Source organism: Adiantum capillus-veneris, chromosome 15, assembly GCF_014529385.1.
Source record: "Adiantum capillus-veneris isolate H3 chromosome 15, ASM1452938v2, whole genome shotgun sequence".
Classification (NCBI taxonomy): Eukaryota; Viridiplantae; Streptophyta; class Polypodiopsida; order Polypodiales; family Pteridaceae; genus Adiantum; species Adiantum capillus-veneris.
Window position 1 is genome coordinate 151,727,512 of NC_140945.1, and position 18,339 is coordinate 151,745,850.

At 44.6% G+C, this 18,339-nt stretch overlaps 1 protein-coding gene across 1 annotated transcript in view; it reads right to left on the reverse strand.

Moving 5' to 3' along the window:
• LOC147441689 (uncharacterized) overlaps positions 1-17,303 on the reverse strand; it is a 34,636-nt gene extending 17,333 nt beyond the window's left edge. Inside the window, exons 1-3 of the mRNA XM_086483781.1 lie at positions 16,240-17,303; positions 15,885-16,097; positions 15,443-15,697 (exon numbers count right to left, since the gene is read on the reverse strand). Coding sequence (XP_086339907.1) covers positions 15,443-15,697; positions 15,885-16,097; positions 16,240-17,123 — 1,352 coding nt within the window. The 5' untranslated portion in view covers positions 17,124-17,303. The remainder of the gene's footprint in view (positions 1-15,442; positions 15,698-15,884; positions 16,098-16,239) is intronic.
• Between the last annotated feature and the right edge of the window lie 1,036 nt (positions 17,304-18,339).

Below are 18,339 nucleotides of genomic sequence, written 5' to 3' on the forward strand. Positions count from 1 at the left end.
GGTGAAAGCTAAATCAAGGTTTGAAGTAAAGTCTACCGCCCTTTTTGGATTGAACAGGCCGGTTTCACGGTTCCATCGACGGGATTAAATCACTTTTTCCCATAGAAGTGAGCCTTGGTCAGGTTGGGCTTGAAGACACAGGGGATCATTGACCAGACACAGAAATTGCAATTATGGCTGACAGACCAGATGATGTGACTGAAGAGGTTTCCTCTTCACAGGGTCAACAGACACATGAAGTGGGTGAGTCCTCAAGACCACCACAAACAGATGATGATATATTCAGGACCCAAATGGCTACTGCTGTGGCTATGTTGACACAAGTAATGCAGAATCCGAGGTTTTTAGCCTTTCTGCAACCTCGTGTTCCGTCTCAGCAAGTTGGGTCACTGGATCACATTCAAAAGCCTGTTAAGGCTCAAGCACAGGTGATTCATACTGCACAGCCAATGGAAACACTTGTACACCTGACGGAGAACATGCAATCTCCACAACCTGTGCCTAAGGTGCAAGAACAGGTGGCTGAGATGTCAGTCTTTCAAGCTGTACCAGTTCAGCCCGCCACCTTTCAGCAGCCTATAGCTGGTTCTAATGGGCAGGGAAGCAACCTAGAGGCTATGCAACAGGTCTTCCCACCACCTTCATTACACCTTGGCTATTTTGGAGGTGGATCGGTATTCCAGAGCATGGCTGGTCATGCACCTGGAAATCAGTTTTATACGCCAAGAACAGTGTTCGGGGGTGCTCAAACGATGATGCCTGTCACAAACGAGAGCGCATAACAATATAAAATATACTTGGATAAATAGAATTTATCACTTAATACTGAAGCCAGAGTATATAGAGAGAAATAGATAAAGGGAGAGAGATAGAGAGTGAGAAGATCGACACAGTACTGGGGACCAAAAGATGGGCTGGTCCCCCCCCTTAACGAGAATTCTTTATTAGGGAGAATCTTTTTACAAGCACAAGAACCGGAGAAAAACCCCTCCGTTCTAAATCTCTGACTCGATGGTCGTTCCTTCCCGTAAGGGAAATCCGAGAGACAAGCTCTCAATCCTTTTTCAGTCTGTACTCGGAGTTGAGACTCCGCAGACAATTTCCGAATTCCGTTTCCGGAATTCCCAAGCGTAGGCCGAAGCCTTCTCGCTTCTCCTTCGCGATGAAGTACCTGCAAACACACACGCAAACACACGACAACAATTCGTATGGCAAATCCACAATAGGTACCTGTCGCTCTTGCGCGAGAAAAGCGACTTCCGTGCTTCGTAGTCTCGCAATCTCTCGCGTCTTCTAGCGGCAGAGTCTTCTCTTGCTGGAGCTGGCAACTCGGTGCTTTTATAGCTTCTTCGCCACGGCACGAATAACTCCTCGCAGAGAGATCGCGGCCGTTTTTATTTTTTTTCAAAAAAATTCGTTTTTTTTTTTCTGCTCTACCCGAAATAGGGAGAGAATTCGCTGGCTGATCAGTTGCCTCATTTATCAAATGGCTGCCCACTTATTAAATGGGCGGCTGGCGTATTTTAAAAATAGTATGAATCTGCCAAAAAACTCAATAAAACCTTATAAGTTAAAAACAATGCTTTCACAGCACTTCCCAGGCGTCCCTGGATGCAACCACATGCACGAATGCAATGCAAACATAGATTCCTCGCGGGAAAGCGTTTTCTCTTCTCGAAAAACTCGTTGAAATATTCCGCATTTTTAAGAAAAGCTTCTCAGAACCCATCTTTATTCTTGTGCTTGCGTCTTTACGCGTATTCCTCTTTCCAGTTCGGATTTCCTCTCGACTATGGATATCCCCTTTCTGATGCACCCGTCACCAACCATGTGACGCATCAGGAATACCCATCACCTAGTCCTTTCCTACCGAACTTACGGTACAATCCCCTTTACGATGCTCTATGTCACCCATCCTATGACGCATCAGAGATGTCCGTTCCCGGATGGTCGGATACTTCTTCCCGATGCTCCCTGTCACCCATCCGATGTGATGCATCAGAAGCACCCGTTCTTGGTGGCCTTACAGATATTCCCGTTCACAGTGCTCCCGTCATTACTTTGAATGATGCACTAGGAATACTCTGTACTCGGATGTCTCCAGTGAGAAAAACCCTTTCACTTAAAATTCCAATAATTCATTTAGAATTAGTTTCTTGGTGTTCCAAGCGAGAAAACCCTCTCACTTATAAATCCAATAATTCATTTAGAATTATTTTTCTGTCAGATAAAGCCAATTTAGCAACAATGCCAACCCCATGTACAGTGTCATGGGTATGCAACCAGGGTTTCAGAGCACTCAGGGCCAATTTGGGATGCCACAGGCAAATTTTGGTATGGCTGGAATTACAAATCAGCAGCCAAATATGGCATTTCCAGGTCAAGTTAATAGCGGCCAAGGAACACAGATGAACCCTAACAGTGTTCCCATGTTTCAGTCACTTCCATATGACAATTTAACGCCGCTGGAGAGGCCAACTCCGTACAAAGAAGGTGGCAAAGGTGTGTCTTTCACGACCTTTACAGGGTTTGATGACAGGAAGAAGGCTCTCTCATTCCTCCAGCAGTTTGACAAGGCCTATGCAGGGGGAAACTTTACAAAGGCTTCAAAGGTCCGCAAGGCAGTCACTTTCTTGACAGGGAATGCGGGACAATGGTGGACAACTTTATTGCTTCAAGGGCAAGCTCCGTCCACATGGATTTACTTTAAGCAGATTTTTGCAGCAACATGGTTATCTGATGACTTTGAAGCAGATGTCATGACAGAATGGCACCAGCTTAATGCTGCCACTTGCAGAAATCTGGATGATTACAATCGGAAGTTTTGGAAAGCTCTACTTCCAGTAACTTCCTATAGGTTTGTGCCATTGACAGAACAGATTGAAAAATACTGTTGTGGCCTACCTAAAGGATTGAGAAAGTATTGTACGAAGACAAAAGTCACTACTTTGACGCATCTCATCGAGGTAGCAAACACTGGCAATGGTTTGCTCAAGGGAGAAGATTGTGAATTTAACACTGGCGTCAAGGCAGGATCAGGCAAGAAAAATTCAGCCAAGAAGCACGTTCCCAATGAGGCTCCTAAAGGGACTCAGGAGTCAGCCAACGCACGGAAAGATAAAGCTACGGCTGAATCAGAAAAGGGACCAGCAAAGAAATGGAAAAGACGTTTTCCTCGCAAGTCAGAAGAGCAAAAGAAGATCCTGAGGACAGAGAACAAATGCTTTATATGTGAGCAGCCTGGCCACATTGCTTACAATTGTCCTACAAAGAAAAGGCTAGCTGCTTCTGAAGACAAGGAGGACAGGAAAGGAAAGAAGCCCATGGCTGGTCTAGTGCCAGATATGGTGGGCGACAAGCCAAATTCAGATGCAAGTGAGCTTTGCAGAGCATGGGGAAAGGTCAGGGATCAAACAGTGCTTATCTTTTTTGATCCAGGGGCCAAAGCCAACTTCATTTCCCCAGAATTGGCTTCAAAGTTGGGAATCAGACCTGAAGAGATGGGGTATACAGCAGAGGCAAGTTTGGCATGTCCTGGCCATACAAAGGCTGTGACACCCATCATTGGAAAGTTGCACCTACATATCCAGTCCTATGTAGATGCTGAAGAATTTTACATCATGCCACTGGACGGATGTGATGTGTTGTTAGGTATTCCTTGGTTGTTTCGTGTACAGGGAATCATGGATGCCTACAACAAAAAGATCATTGTACAGAGCAGGGGAAAGACTCACATTCTGGATGTAAAGCTTAAAGGGGAGTCTATTCCCACTGTATCAGCTTCTGCTATTACTTCTGTAATGAAAAAGCATCTTTCTGCGTACTTGGTTTTTGCACGTGAAGTGTCAGATTGTGATAAATCAAATTTATCTATGCTAGATAAAGAAAGGTCAATGTTTTTACAACAGTATAGTGACTGTTTTTCCGATTCATTACCGTCTCAATTACCGCCAGAGAGACCCGAGGACCATGCAATAGATTTGGTGCCAGGCAGTAGCCCACCAAATAAGCCTCCGTACAGGGTTAGTGCGGCTCAGCAGAAAGAGATAATGGGCCAAGTACAGGAGCTGTTAGAAAAGGGGCTGATTCAGCCCAGTTCATCTCCATTCTGCTCTCCAGTGTTGTTGGTGCAGAAAAAGGATGGCTCATGGCGTATGTGCATAGACTACCGTGCACTGAACAAGAATACCATCAAGAATAGGTTCCCTATACCTAGAATTGATGATATTATGGACAAATTAGAAGGAGCAGCTATGTTTAGCAGGATAGATCTAAAGAGTGGGTACCATCAGATCCGCATTAGATCAGAGAATGTGCACAAGACTGCTTTTAGAACAACGTTTGGCCTTTACGAATTTTTAGTGATGCCCTTTGGTCTTACAAATGCTCCTGCTACGTTCAATAGGATGATGGACAGAATTTTCCGTCCACACCAGCAGTTTGTCGGTACATTCTTTGATGACATGATAGTCTACTCAAAGAATGAAGAGGAGCATAGGCATCACTTGGCCATTGTGTTCAAAGAGCTACGCAATCATAGGTTGCTCATCAATGCAAAGAAAAGTGAGTTTTTTCTGGAAGAGATTCACTTTCTGGGACACATTGTCTCAAAGGATGGTGTCAAAATGGATCCTGCAAAAGTTGAAGCGATCAAGTCATGGCCAAATTTGAAGACGGTGCATGATGTCCGAAGTTTCTTGGGACTATGCTCCTATTACAGAAGGTTTATCCGAAATTTCGCTGAGATTGCTTCACCTTTACATGCTCTTCAAAAGAAGGCAATCACCTTTAGATGGACACAGAAAGAGATTTCAGCTTTTAATCTCTTAAAGGACAGGATGACTTCAGATCCAGTCATTGTGTTGCTAGATCTTAGGAAGTCATTTGTGGTCCAGTGTGATGCCTGTGGTAGTAGCATTGGTGTAGTGCTAATGCAAGATGGCAGGGTAGTGGCCTATGAGAGCAGAATTTTGCAAAGGCCAAAGATGACCATGCAGGTCTATGAGAAAGAGTTACTGGCTGTGATTCATGCGCTCTTAAGTTGGAAACACTACCTGCTAGGTGCAGACTTCGTTGTCCAAACGGGCCATCAAACCTTGCGATACTTCTTAACACAGACAAAGTTATCTGAGAAGCATATGCGATGGGCAAATATCTTGTCCATGTTCCATTTTCAGATTGTGCATGTGGAAGGCAAGAAGAACGTTGTGGCTGATGCCTTGTCAAGGAAGCCACAAATTTCAGCTGTGTCAATTCCTTATCATCATGAACTTGATGATATGAGAGAACAGTGTGCAAATGATGAAGATTTTGCAAGGGTCTTCGAGCAGCTAATGGATGGACAACGTCATGAACACTATCTTCTCAAAGATGGGTTCATGATGATGCATGGCAGATTGTGTGTCACAAAGCCATTGTGACGCAAAGTTATGGAAGAGAGTCATGTCCCACCGTATGCAGGGCATCGTGGTATCGATGCTACAGTTAAAGCGGTTGAGACATTCTTCTACTGGTCTACATTGAGAAGAGATGTGGATGCCTTTGTGCGAGAATGCCTAATTTGCCAGAAGGTCAAGTTTGACAGGCAAAAGGCACCAGGGTTATTGCAACCACTACCTATTCCAAATAAACCATGGGAAAGTATTGCTATGGATTTTATCTTTGATCTTCCGAGAACGCAGACAGGAAACGATGGTATTTGGACCATCATTTGCAGATTCAGCAAGCAGGCTCATTTTATTCCTGTCAGGAAGAAGATAGAGCCAGATCAGATGGCACGCTTGTTTATGAGCAATATTTTCAAGTATCATGGCATGCCACAGTCGATTGTTAGCGACCGTGATCCACGCATGACAAGTTTGTTCTGGAGAGGCTTGTTTGAGAATATGGGCACCACGCTCAAATTCTCTTCGTCATTTCATCCTCAAACAGATGGGCAGTCAGAAGAGGCAAATTCTACTGTCCTAGATCTGCTAAAGTGCTATGTGTCAGAGCATAAAGGAAAGTGGGAGCAGTATTTGCCATTGGTGGAGTATGCATACAATAATACAGTGCATTCATCAACTGGCAAGGCACCTTTTGAGATAGTTGAAGGTGGCAAGAAAGTTCCTCCCATACTGCATACAAAGGACAAGATATTTGAAGCAGATAAGTATGTTCAGGACATGGATGAAATGTACAAGAAGGTCAAAGTGGCCTTAGAGAAGACTCAGGCAAAGCAAAAGAAAGCAGCTGATCGTCACCGTCCTGAAGTGATATATTCACTTGGTGATTGGGTGCTTTTGCGCTTTGAAAAGTCAAGGTTAAAGAAGATGAAGTGAATATATCACCAAGTGATATATTCACTTGGTGATTGGGTGCTTTTGCGCTTTGAAAAGTCAAGGTTAAAGAAGATGAAGGGCAAGGAAAGACTGTTTCCAAAGCTCAGCATGCGTTACTATGGGCCTTTTCAAGTGTGCGACATAATCAGTGATGTTGCATATAGGCTGAAATTGCCTGACAGTTGGAAGATTCACAATGCGTTTCATGTGAGTCTTCTCAGACCCTATGTGGGTGATGTGCCAGAAGATATGCAAGCTGAAGATCAGCCGGAAGTCGAGGAACTTGACGAGATCTTGGTCCCGGAACAGATTTTGGCACATAAAGAAAGGAAAGTGAAAGGCAAGGTTGCTAGGCGTTACTTGGTAAAGTTCAGAAACTATCCACCAATGGATGCTAAGTGGATGGAAGAAGGTGAATTTGCAGAGCCACAACTGTGTTATCACTTTACCTTGAAGCCTTCGGTTTGCAACCTACCTTGACCCCTTGAGTTTCAGAGCTACATGGATTGTCAGTGTGACAATGGCTTTTGAAACAAATGATGTACATGGTATTTAAAGTGAGCTCAAATGAAATACCTGTTACATGAATGTTAGAGCTGTACAGATTGTCAGTTTGGCAATTGCTCTTATGAAATGTCCAAAAGTTTGGTTAGTGCTATAGAAGTGAGTACATGTGTAACTGCATTCTTAAACTGTCGGTTTGGATATGCTTGAAAGTGTTACGGGATCCAACGTGTACTATAAGACAGTGGCAAAATGTGCAGCTACCATTTTGTCATTGGAAAGTTAGTGACTCAAAGCAATGGCAGAGTGCGCAGCTACCACTATGTCATTGGGACAGGGTTCACACGCAGGCAATACATGTGTCGACGAGGTGTTGAATACACCAGGGTTGACAATGAGCATGTATGTGTCGTATATGTGTCGACAGGTGTTGAATACATCAATGTTGACTAGGAGCATGTACAACATAGATGCAAACGAGGACGTTTGAGATTTCAAGAGGGGGGTATGTCACCAGCGTGCGACTACTATCTATCCTTTTTGTTGATTTCTTTCTTATTATCTATTTACTTTCACTTTTTGGAAACACCCCTCAAGAAATCTAACTGCCCTGCATTGCATAGCTAGTGTGGAACTGTCCAGAGGGAGTCCAGGCCTGAGGGCAAGAGAGCACTAAGGTTGGACAAGGACTATGGTTAGCTAAGTGGGGTCATTGACTAGCCAAAGTGGAATCCTTTGCTACAGAGGCTACATTTCAGTTCTAGATGTGGCCGCAGTGTACAAAGAGGGTCGGATGACCTAGAAAGATACAATGGCAGCATGTCCTAAAATTTAGGGGACTGCTATTTTGAGACCTGAAAATGTGTTTGCGTCATTACCTCCGGAATGACAAGGAGAACATTTTCTTACTCTGCCGTGAAGTCAACTGGACAACCGGTTGGGAGATTTTTAGGCGGCAACCCCGAAACGGAAAAATGCTTGTAAATGTGCCAAGTGGCACCTTCAGGTGCACTTTCCTCATGCAACAAGAAGTGGCGCTGAATTTAGAGAAGGAGGGCTCAGTTTTCAGCTTTTGTCACAGGTTAAGAGCTATGGAGTGCTTGCTTTCCCTCTTATGCACAGTGCGGTGCCAGGAGTGATGCCCTGCACGCTACGCACTGCCCTCTCTACCCCCTTTGGCAGTATGTTATGCCCCACTAGTGGGCTCTTCATTTGACCAATGTACAGTTGTGTGGGTTCATGCGCGATTGCCGAGGCAAGAGCCTCTTGCACAGGTACTGGATTAGCTAGCGGCTAATCCCTCGCAGGTACAGGTGAATTCGGAGAGGTTTCACGCGAGAAATCTCGTCCGATTCAAAGGGCAAGTAGCCCTACAGGTGCGGGAGCTCGAGGACTTGCTACGGATGCGACCGGCACGCGAAACGGAGGCCGAAACAGTAAATTACAGCCTGCTGTGTATTTTTGCAGGTTTAGGGTTTTGGCCCTAAACGGACCCTAATACCCCCAGGAGGTTCGGGGACGCAAGGGGACCGCTGTGCAGGCGATCTGGCACATTTTCAGGGCTGAAAACAGAGAATTCAGAGTGCTGCAGATTCTCGCCAGGTTTTGCAAAGCGCCCGTATGCGTCGGGAAAGTCGGCCAATGCGTGGGAATACTGACTGTGAAGGGTTCTAGTACAGTTATGCTGCCGAAATCAAGCCAGAACAGTCAAAATTCAGCCAAGGTTGTGCGGGGCAGCTTGGAAAGAACCACAATGTATATTCCCTCTTTTAAACAATAAAGAAATACCGAAAGGGGCGCCTAAGTTAGGGGCCAATCTGGTGTCGGTCTTCTCATACAGGTGCATTCTAGCATCTGTATCCCATTCCCCTCTCTTGTGTCACTATAGCGCAGGTATAATAGACGACTAATAATGGGTGAAAGCTAAATCAAGGTTTGAAGTAAAGTCTACCGCCCTTTTTGGATTGAACAGGCCGGTTACACTCTCCTTCTCTCAGTCTCATTCACTTGCACGCACAATCCACTCACTTTGTTCGTGATCATAGCACTCTCCATAAGACGAGAGCTCTCTCTTTCCCTAAAGAACCAAAAGGAACCTTGAGCAATAAAGATCACTAATCTTGAGAAAATACAACATTCATTCCGTTGCACCTAACATTTTTCAGCTAACTTGAGTTGTTTTGCAGATATGCAGTAATCGCGGACGATTACTCTCTTTCAAGAAGGGGAGATGTAACAAACTGCTGACGTGTCAAAGCCTAAAGAATGGAGCCAACTTACAGATGCCGGCCGAGGGGCCTAAACCCTAAGAAGAACAAGTAACAGAAGAAGTGTCACAAAGTGATGACGTGGTTGCCCGAGAGCAGAAAAACCCTAACCCTAATTTCTGCCAGAAAGCCTAACTGTTGAAACCCTAATTCTGAAAACCCTAACCCTAAAACCTGCAAACCCTAATTCTGAAAACCCTAACCCTAAAACCTGCAAACCTTAATTCTGAAAACCCTAACCCTAAAACTGCAACAACGTGGCTGATTTCCGAAAATTGAACTGGCACGATGACGTGGCAGGCTGTACGGATTTCTGTGATTTACGCTGGCAGCTTTTGGCATTGCTTTTTGGCTAGAAGCTTTTGAGTTTGAAAGCTTTTCATGTAAACTGCTTTTTGGACCAGAAGCTTTTGAGTTTGAAAGCTTTTCATGTAAACTGCTTTTTAGGCCAAGGGCCTTTAAATATGAGGCTAGGGCTCATTCTCTAGCATGCTTCCGGGAGAAGGTGCAGAGTCTAGAGTACCGGCTTGTACTTTGATGATGCAATATAAAGAAATACCGAAAGGGGCGCCAAGGTTTGGGGCCAATACTCTCTGGGGTGGAATTCCGCCACTCCGTGTCGCGTGTCGTCTCTCGCTTTCAATTCAGTTGTTATTGAAGTGCTAAAAGTCTGTTCAGTCTGCTCTTTTCTATTGGCACGTGGTGCCCGCCTTGTGACACAGCATGATTATCAACATTACCATCAGAATCCATCAAAACCCATCAGGAGCATTTTTATAGTGCATGGACCTATTTTCCCTATTTTTGACATTTTTCACTTATTATTTTTAAGTGACTTTTGTTGGAAAGTAGGTAGGGCAAATTGAGTAAGTTTGTATATAAGCAAACTAGAGCTAGCACTTTCTGGCAGAAGAGGCAGCAGAAGCACCGCTCAACAGGCACCTTCTCAGCAGGAAGCCCCAGCAAGGCCTAGCGTTTTTGCTACACAACAGAGAGGCTAGCCTTTTGCTTCAAGACCCCAGATCAGCCAGCGTTTTGCATTTGCAGATTCCCGGCGACAACAGAACCATAGATCAGCTGCATTTGAAGAACAACCGGCAACGGTAGCAGCTTTTCAGCCCTAGTGTTTTTGCATATGCATCACACCCTAGCATTTTGCAGATTCTCCGCGACGGAACCTCAAGAACCATCAGCGTTTTCAGTTTTCAGCCTTTAGACATCGCAAAAGAACCCCCGAACCTCGCAGATCTCACCTTCCCGCAGCAGTTCCTCGCCGCACGGTCAGTTTCCGCAAGGTTTACAGTTTCAGCCCGGAAAACGCAGATTTCAGCATCTGCATTTTCAGTGCGTTGTCGTCGCATAGTCGTCATCGACATCGTCACCGACATAGAGTCGGAATTCAGCGGATAAAGATTTGCAGATTTCAGCCCTTAGTATTTTCAGATTTCAGCCCGTCTCGTTGTCGTCGACGTCGTCGGCAAGTCCAAGCATTGTAGAGATTTGTGCAATCAATAGTAGACCACTCTCACCGACGAGAGTGGGGCCTTCGGAGGAGGGTTTTACAATGTCTCTGGTGTCGTATTCTCTTCTCTATCTCTTAGTCTCATACACTTGCATGCACAATGTCCATTCACTTTGTTTGTGATCATAGCACTCTCTCATTAAGAACGGAAGGCTCTACCCTACCTTCCATAAGAACGAAAAGGAACCTTGAGCAGAGTTCGGAGCACTCATCTTGAGCAAAGTTCAAACATTCATTCCGCTGCACCTAACAATCATCAACCAATTGTCGACGCTTCATCTCTTCAATCTCCGCCTGAGTAAGCTTCAGGCCCAAAACCAATGTCAAAAAGCTGTCACCACAAATCACGAAATTCCATACAACAGTCAACGCAAAACGCGAAAATCCGTACAGTCTGCCACGTCATCATGTCAGCGCAATTTCCGGATTTTCCGTATAGTTGCCACGTCATCAGCTGCTACGCAATTCTGTGTGTAAGTCCTGCTTTATTTTAATCCTTTATGTCACTAGGGGCCCCATCGGACGGAGTCCCCATAAGTTGGTAGGACTTCTTCTTCTGTTACTTGTCTTCTTAGAGGCCCCTCAGCCGGTATTTGTAAGTTGGCTCCATTCTTCAGGGCTTTGACACGTCAGCAGTTTGTGACATAGTGAGAAATGGTGTTTGAGAATGCTTTCTTATTTTCATTGCCCGAACCCTTGTGGTTATTTACTAGGGGAGTATTAAGAAGTCTGAGTAGTGGTTACTCTCAGCACCTCCAAACAACGCAGGCTACGGTCTGGGGGGCGTTTGGTTGTAAACGGCCTCTATATCTCACAACCCAAACCTGTTTAGGTTCTGCGGGAGGAGTGATGAGGGAGTCGTTGAACAGCTCATGGCCCGAACCTAGATGGTTATTTGCGGAGGGAGTGTTCATCGGCGGCTTTATGTTTCTATGTCTTGTAACATGCATATGTGAGCAATTGTGTTGCATTGTAATGTGCCAACCATTAAAAATATTCCTTATTGAATGAGATTTGTATGGAAAGCCAACGACCAAGGATATCAAGAGCTCCGATGTGGAATGAGACTCCTTATTGGATGAGATTTTTCTGACAAGCCAACGACCCAAGAAATCATGAGCTCCAATTTGGAATGAGAAAACTGATTGTCCCTCAGATTGTCCCTCGGAATGACCCTCGGAAATTTTTGAGCTAACTTGAGTTGTTTTGCAGATATACGGTAATCGTGGACAATTACTTCCTTTCAAGAAGGGGGGATGTCACAAATTGCTGACGTGTCAAGCCATTGAAGACGGGAGCCAACCTACAGATCCTGGCCAAGGGGCCTAAACCCTAAGAAGCAGCGGCAACACAAGAAGTTTCACCAACTTGCAAAGTCTTGCCAAGTGGCCTATTTTTTTTAAAGAAGAGTTCCCACCAACTTACGGGACCCTATCCGCCGATGAAGCCCGAGGGACCTAAAGCCCTTAAAATAAAGCCGGACCTCTCTCTCTCTCTCTCTCTCTCTCTCTCTCTCTCTCTCTCTCTCTCTCTCTCTCTCACGCACGCACGCACGCACGCGTACACAAAATCTCTTGCGAAAAAGGTGTTGCTGTGGTAGCTGCACGGACGCTCATGATTTATGTTGATGACGTGGCAGGCTGTACAAACTTCCGCGAATTGCACTGGCAAGTGCTGACGTGGCAGTTGTATGAAATTTGCTCTGACAGCTTTTGGGGAAGATGCTTTTGAGTTTGAAGCTTTTCATGTAACTGCTTTTCATAGGCCAAGGGCCTTTAAATATGTGCCATGGGCTCATTCTTTGGCATGCTCCCGCACGGAGGTGCAGAGTCTAGAGTACTGGCGTTGTACTAAGATCAAGCAATATAAAGAAATACCGAAAGGGAAGCCAAGGTTTGGGGCCAGTGCTCTCTCGGGATGGAATTTTGCCACTCCCCGTCTCGTGTCGTGCATCTCTTTCAGTTCAGTTGTTATTTGCAGCACTTAAAGTTGTTCAGTCTGTTCTTTTCAGTTGGCACGTGGTATCCGTCTCGGTGACACGTGCTTTGTCTCAACAAGGTAAACCTGTGATATCGTATGGTGGACAATTGCAAAAATCGGATGAGGAAAGGTTGGAGGTTTTTTTCTTTGGATTGGACCACTCCATCAAGTTTGATGTGGAAGTCGTTGATCCAAAGACATTGCAAAAAGCTATACGCTTGGCTCAACTCCAAGAGATGAAGCACAACAAGATAAGCTCAAGACAGCCTCAAGTAATGGTAACTCTTCTTCTCACGACTCATCTCAAGACGAGGACAAGAATTCTAACGGGAATGGTAACAATAAAAAGAGCTCTTCTAGTTCTTCTTCTCGATCTAATTCTCCATGTCAATCTCAAGCAAAGAGCGATAACTGTAAGGATAAGGGTAAAAGAAAATCTACTAAGTCTCAACTCGCACTTGATGAAAAGATTGCTCAAGGAGTTTTAGGTGGTCAATTAAGTGAGGAGGAACAAGCATTGTATGCAAGGGAACATAGGTGTTTTAACTTTTTATTGTCACATAGTAGGTCACATGAAAAGGGAGTGTCCTTAGAAAGAATCTATAATTGAACCCACTATTGCATCAACTTCTGACTCTATCCCTCAAGTGAATGCTACGAGTGTGGTACAGCAAGATGCTAAGCAAGAGGGTACTTTTGAAGAGGATGAACTCATAAAATATTACGGACATGTTAATGGTCAAAGGGTCATTGTATTGTTTCATTATGGAAGTTCTCAAGATGTCATCAATGAATCTCTTGTGAAACGTGCACGTCTTCAGACTTCTCCTATCCCCACCCTCCCAATGCAGGGGTTCTCTGAAGGCATGGACGCTTAAATCTTTCAAGAATGTGATGATGTCAAATTAATCATTCAACAAATCCAATTCACTCGTCGTTTTGTAGTCTCTAAGCTTATGGGATGTGATATCATTTTGGACATTAAGTGGTTTCGCATGTTCAAGCCCAATATCGATTGGGAGAAGGCTGAAGCTCATGTTTCGCATCAATGATAATGTGTCGCAACCCATCCTCATTCGAGGCGAGAGCGGTATTCTCTCTCTCCCTCTCATCTCTCACATCCAGGAAAAAAGCGAGCTACGTCGAGGAGCCCAAGCCGCTGTCATCTATGTCAACCCCACATCAAAGAACTTGGGTATTCCTGACAAGTATAGTGAAGGTTTTGTCAAGGTCAGTCCATACTTTCCCAGGATCATCATTCCCCTACACACCATCCCCATCAACCTATGGACATTGTCTCCGACCAATTGCAGGACACGGAACTCGTAGGTAAAATTTATTTTGAACCGGATAAAGAGAAGCCAAAACCAGGTGAATTCTCGTTTAGGAGGCTTCGCCCTCCCAAGGTATGGTCTTTGGGGTTACCAATTCTCCTTGTTCGTACGAAACCAAACTCATTTCAGTTTTGTGTGGATTTCAGGGCACTTAGGACAAGGATAGTCAAATTCCAGAAGCCAAGACCTCCGATGGCTGTTCCTTTAGAGCATCTACAAGAGGCACAATGAGTTTCCAAAGTGGGCCTGACCAGTTTGCCGCCACAAGGGTGGACTCCCACGGAGCAATCCAAAAGAACCACCGGAGATCATTGTCACCAAGTCCCAAGTGTTTTCTAATGCTTCCATTACAATGTGCCAAGTGGACATGCTTCATCAACTGCGAGAGCCAGTTTTCCCCTCCTTCCTAGATAGGAGTGTGTAGAATCCTATAAGGATTAGTACCGGCAATTTTGTGAGCCTGTTAGCAGGACCTACATGTCCGAACGAGTCCATTAGATTAGGTTTTCAAGTTTTGCAACCCTCTTGCATAAATGGTTTGTACACATGTTTTGACAGATGTTGTTACCCTACGGTGCGCATCTCGGATGACTAACGTGCATATAGTTTTAGCTTAGAGGAATCAAACGAGACATTCTCCGTGTCCGTTATCAGCCCACCAAATTGAGTCCAAGTCCTTGTAAGATCACTCCCCCCACATGAGGCATTGGAATTTGGAGTTGATGTCTTCTCATTACCAAAATGTGAAATGATGTCCATTTTCTTTTCTCCCCAAGGGGTAAGCTGTGGTGTTTGGTCGGACAACCTTGATGTAAATGGTCTTTGTAAATTCACACTAATATAAGGCGGGTGTTCCTTAAGCGAAAGGACAGACTCAATTCCCTACCCTTCTTGCCATCCACTAGCGTACACAACAATATATGGTCTTAGTCTACAAAGTTGGATGTAATTAACTATAACTAGCAGTGAGAAAATTGTTAATGTAAGGGGAAGGTCTTTGATAAAGTGCACTCCGCTTTGAAGGTCGGTATATTAATAGCAAAAGTGCAGAATTGAACTATCGAGAATATGCAACCCGGCATGCCTTCTAGAAGTCCATCCTAGTTCAGTACTTTGCTTAAGGTCCACAACAGATTGATAGCACTACGAATGAGCTAACACATATTCAATGCATGCTGTTGCATCAACTAAGGTATTGCACATATTATGGATTGCTATCCTACATCCACATGTGACTATTAGTATGCAATACTGAATCTAGTACAACCGCACATATGTCCCCGTGTTCCGTAAACTGCATCCCACATGTCAAAATAAATGTTCCCTCAACTAGCTCTCCATGCCATTTGATTACTGTGTAGCTCCAAATAAGGGACTTTTACTGTTATCCTCGATAAGCCCAAGAAAACAAATTTCAACCTTTAAGTAAGCATTTAATAGTCTGAACAGAAGAGGCCCCATGCACTGAATATGTCTATATTGCGCAAAAATAAGACTCAAGAGTGATCAACTAACCTGAAGTATTTGTCAGCATCATCTCTAGTAAAGGAGCTGCGTCTCCGAAAAGTCATATAAATTTTGAATCTGGAGCTTTCCCGCTCATGAGCTTCAATGTCCTCTTCGGCACAATGGTTTGCATTGCATAAAGTACTGGTGGTGCTCCCAAGATGGCAGCTAGGAAATTTATCTTTGGATTCATCAAACTTTGCTACTGGAATGCAAGAGGAATCAGTGCCATTGGGACGGCTCAAGCTAACCTCGTCATGACGGCTGCATGTAAGCATGTCGAATAGAATTAGTAAAACCATAAAAACAAAATTTCAGAGCCAAGGCCGTGCAATTCGGGAAGGTATCGTGATTCACCGCATTACCAGGCAAGCCTGCATTGGCCTTTTATACACCTGCATTTAAATTGTACTTGCCAGATGTGTTACATGACAACTGAAGGAGTCCTCACCTAGCAAAGCTTGCAGACATCCCTTGCAGATATGGTTTCTCCTCAACAGCATGTGAAAGGCTGCCTTTGCTAAAACCCATCTGTATGGTGCTTTGTGGGTCACCTCGCGCAGATGCTAAATTTTCTTGCAGACTCACGTTCATCCCTTTCAAGTGATTAGCGGCACACCCATAACCATAGTGGCTCAACATAATGTACACTATGCTGTTGTAACTACACATTCAAACAGCACTTGAATAAACATCATTCACACATATAGCATAACTGACGTGAGCAAGACTACATAAGGTCTTGGCAATCAAGCCTTTCTTACCTTGCAAATAAAGAACTGTTTGAATTGGTTTAAGGTAAATACCTAAAAATGTTGAACAACTCTTGTAGCCAGTGAAGGACATTCGCAAATGCATAATTCGGCTGATGACTTTCACTAGGTATGTGAAAGGCCTTGTGGAATTGGTCAGGCAACGCTTCAAGAGGAATGGGTGCATGGCAGCAGCTAAGGAGGTGGAGTACGCCAGTTGCAATCTTCATGAAGTCCGCTGACAATTCCAGGGAGGGTGGAAGACCCAAAGAGGGTTTCTTACTGTGCATGCCTGCATGCAGAGTGTTAAAACCTACGTTATGTGCGCTGATGTTATCGGTTTGCACAAGCTCATTGTTTGCCTTAATGCCAACATCATTGATGCGAATGTTGCTTGTGTTCCTTGAGTTCCAACAAAGGTCATTGTTGCTATGGCTACTGATCACCCGGGCATCAATATTCATATGTGCTGCTATAGGAGCACTATACGTGCCTAGATGGTTGACCCCTCTGCCGGATGCACTCTCGGAACACACAGTGCTTGCACGGATTTCATTCATGCCAAATTGAGCATTGTCAGTACCTGAAACTGCGCTCGCATGTCCATTCACGATATATGTACTTATTCCTGTACCTGAATGGGCATATGTTGGGTTCAAATGTGTACTTTTCATTATATTGGCATTTCCATGGGGAAGCTGAAGGTGAAGAGGGGGTTGGAAATTGCCCTGGTTGCAAGGGGCCAAGCTGTACCCAGGCGGGGGCGGAAATGGAACCGCTCCTGATATGGCCTGTTGGGCACTTGACCTTCTGGTGGGGATAGCTGCATCGTTGATGAGAGAGTGCGTTTTTGGATGCTTCTCCTGCAATGTGAGGCTATCAAGAGAATCTAGTAGACAGGGGAATTCCTCACGCAGCAATGGCAAGGCAGGCCCCATCGTCTTGAGTTGCCCTGTGTCTACTTCAACAATACCTGTGCCACAAGGAAGCGGGTAGATGCGCGCAGGATAGTGCGCGCGCGCAATAGAAGTGACGCTTCTGCTCTGAGTTCTGATTCTTTTGAGGTCCCAAATACTGGGTCGAGCTTGGCAACTACACTCATGCGACTCTTATTGTAAAATCTCAAATTAAGGGAGCGATCCTTGGTTTCCTATGTCGTTAGGGTGCATATATATTCACGTCTGGCTCTACTCTCATGTGACTATTGGGAATCTATACAGATTCCTCCACACCATCTTGCTTCATTGAAATGGCTAGCAAAATCGCTAGGCAGGGTCAAGTTTTGAACCCAACACCTTTAGGTCAATATCCTTATACGTTTGCGATAACCAGCTCGCACAATAGCAATTATTGCTCTTGGGATTGCACCTCACCTACATAAAAGTGGTATTTCCTACCCTCTCCGACCTAACCCCTACACCGTCACCATGACCTATGAGTGACTATCTGCAAATATGTCCATTGGTGACCTACCCCATGCATTCGATCATTGCCTGCACAAGCGTCCCTTGTGCTCCTCGTTCAGTGTTCGTTACGCCCCACGTTGCACGTGCTCATTTTGTTGCCATGGCTGGCCTTCTGACACTCCTCTTTCTTTTCACTCTTAAGCCAAAGAGATCCCCCCTAATAAATATTTTTTTAAAATTGTGGGCACATACTCACCCAATAAATATTCACTCAAATTAAGGTGGCTTGGTTTCTTTAGCCTCTGCATATTCACCCAATGTAAATCCTAGGGCCTTGGGTAATTGCTCGAGTTTGCCTAATGCTCTTTAAGCCTGATTATGACCCAACATCCCTCCATTACCTCCCTTGATGAAGCATGTCACTCTCTCCCACTAGTCCCTTATTGTGTGCTATCATCATGATAGGTTATGGTGGATAGGTTAGTGTGCCATTCATGGCATACACATGATTAGATATAGCTAGCTTAGGGTTTGATATTGGGCACATAGTACAATAGAGTATAGTTGCAAAAGGATAGGCTTACTTTTCTTCAGCATAATGTGCCTCTATATAGGCATATACAAAATGACAACCTTTTGACAGATGGGCATAAAATGTGGCTACCTATGAACAAACACAAGATGTGGTTGCCTATGCAAAAATACAAGTGGTTGTGTTTTACACAAGGATTGTAAGAGGTTCTTCACA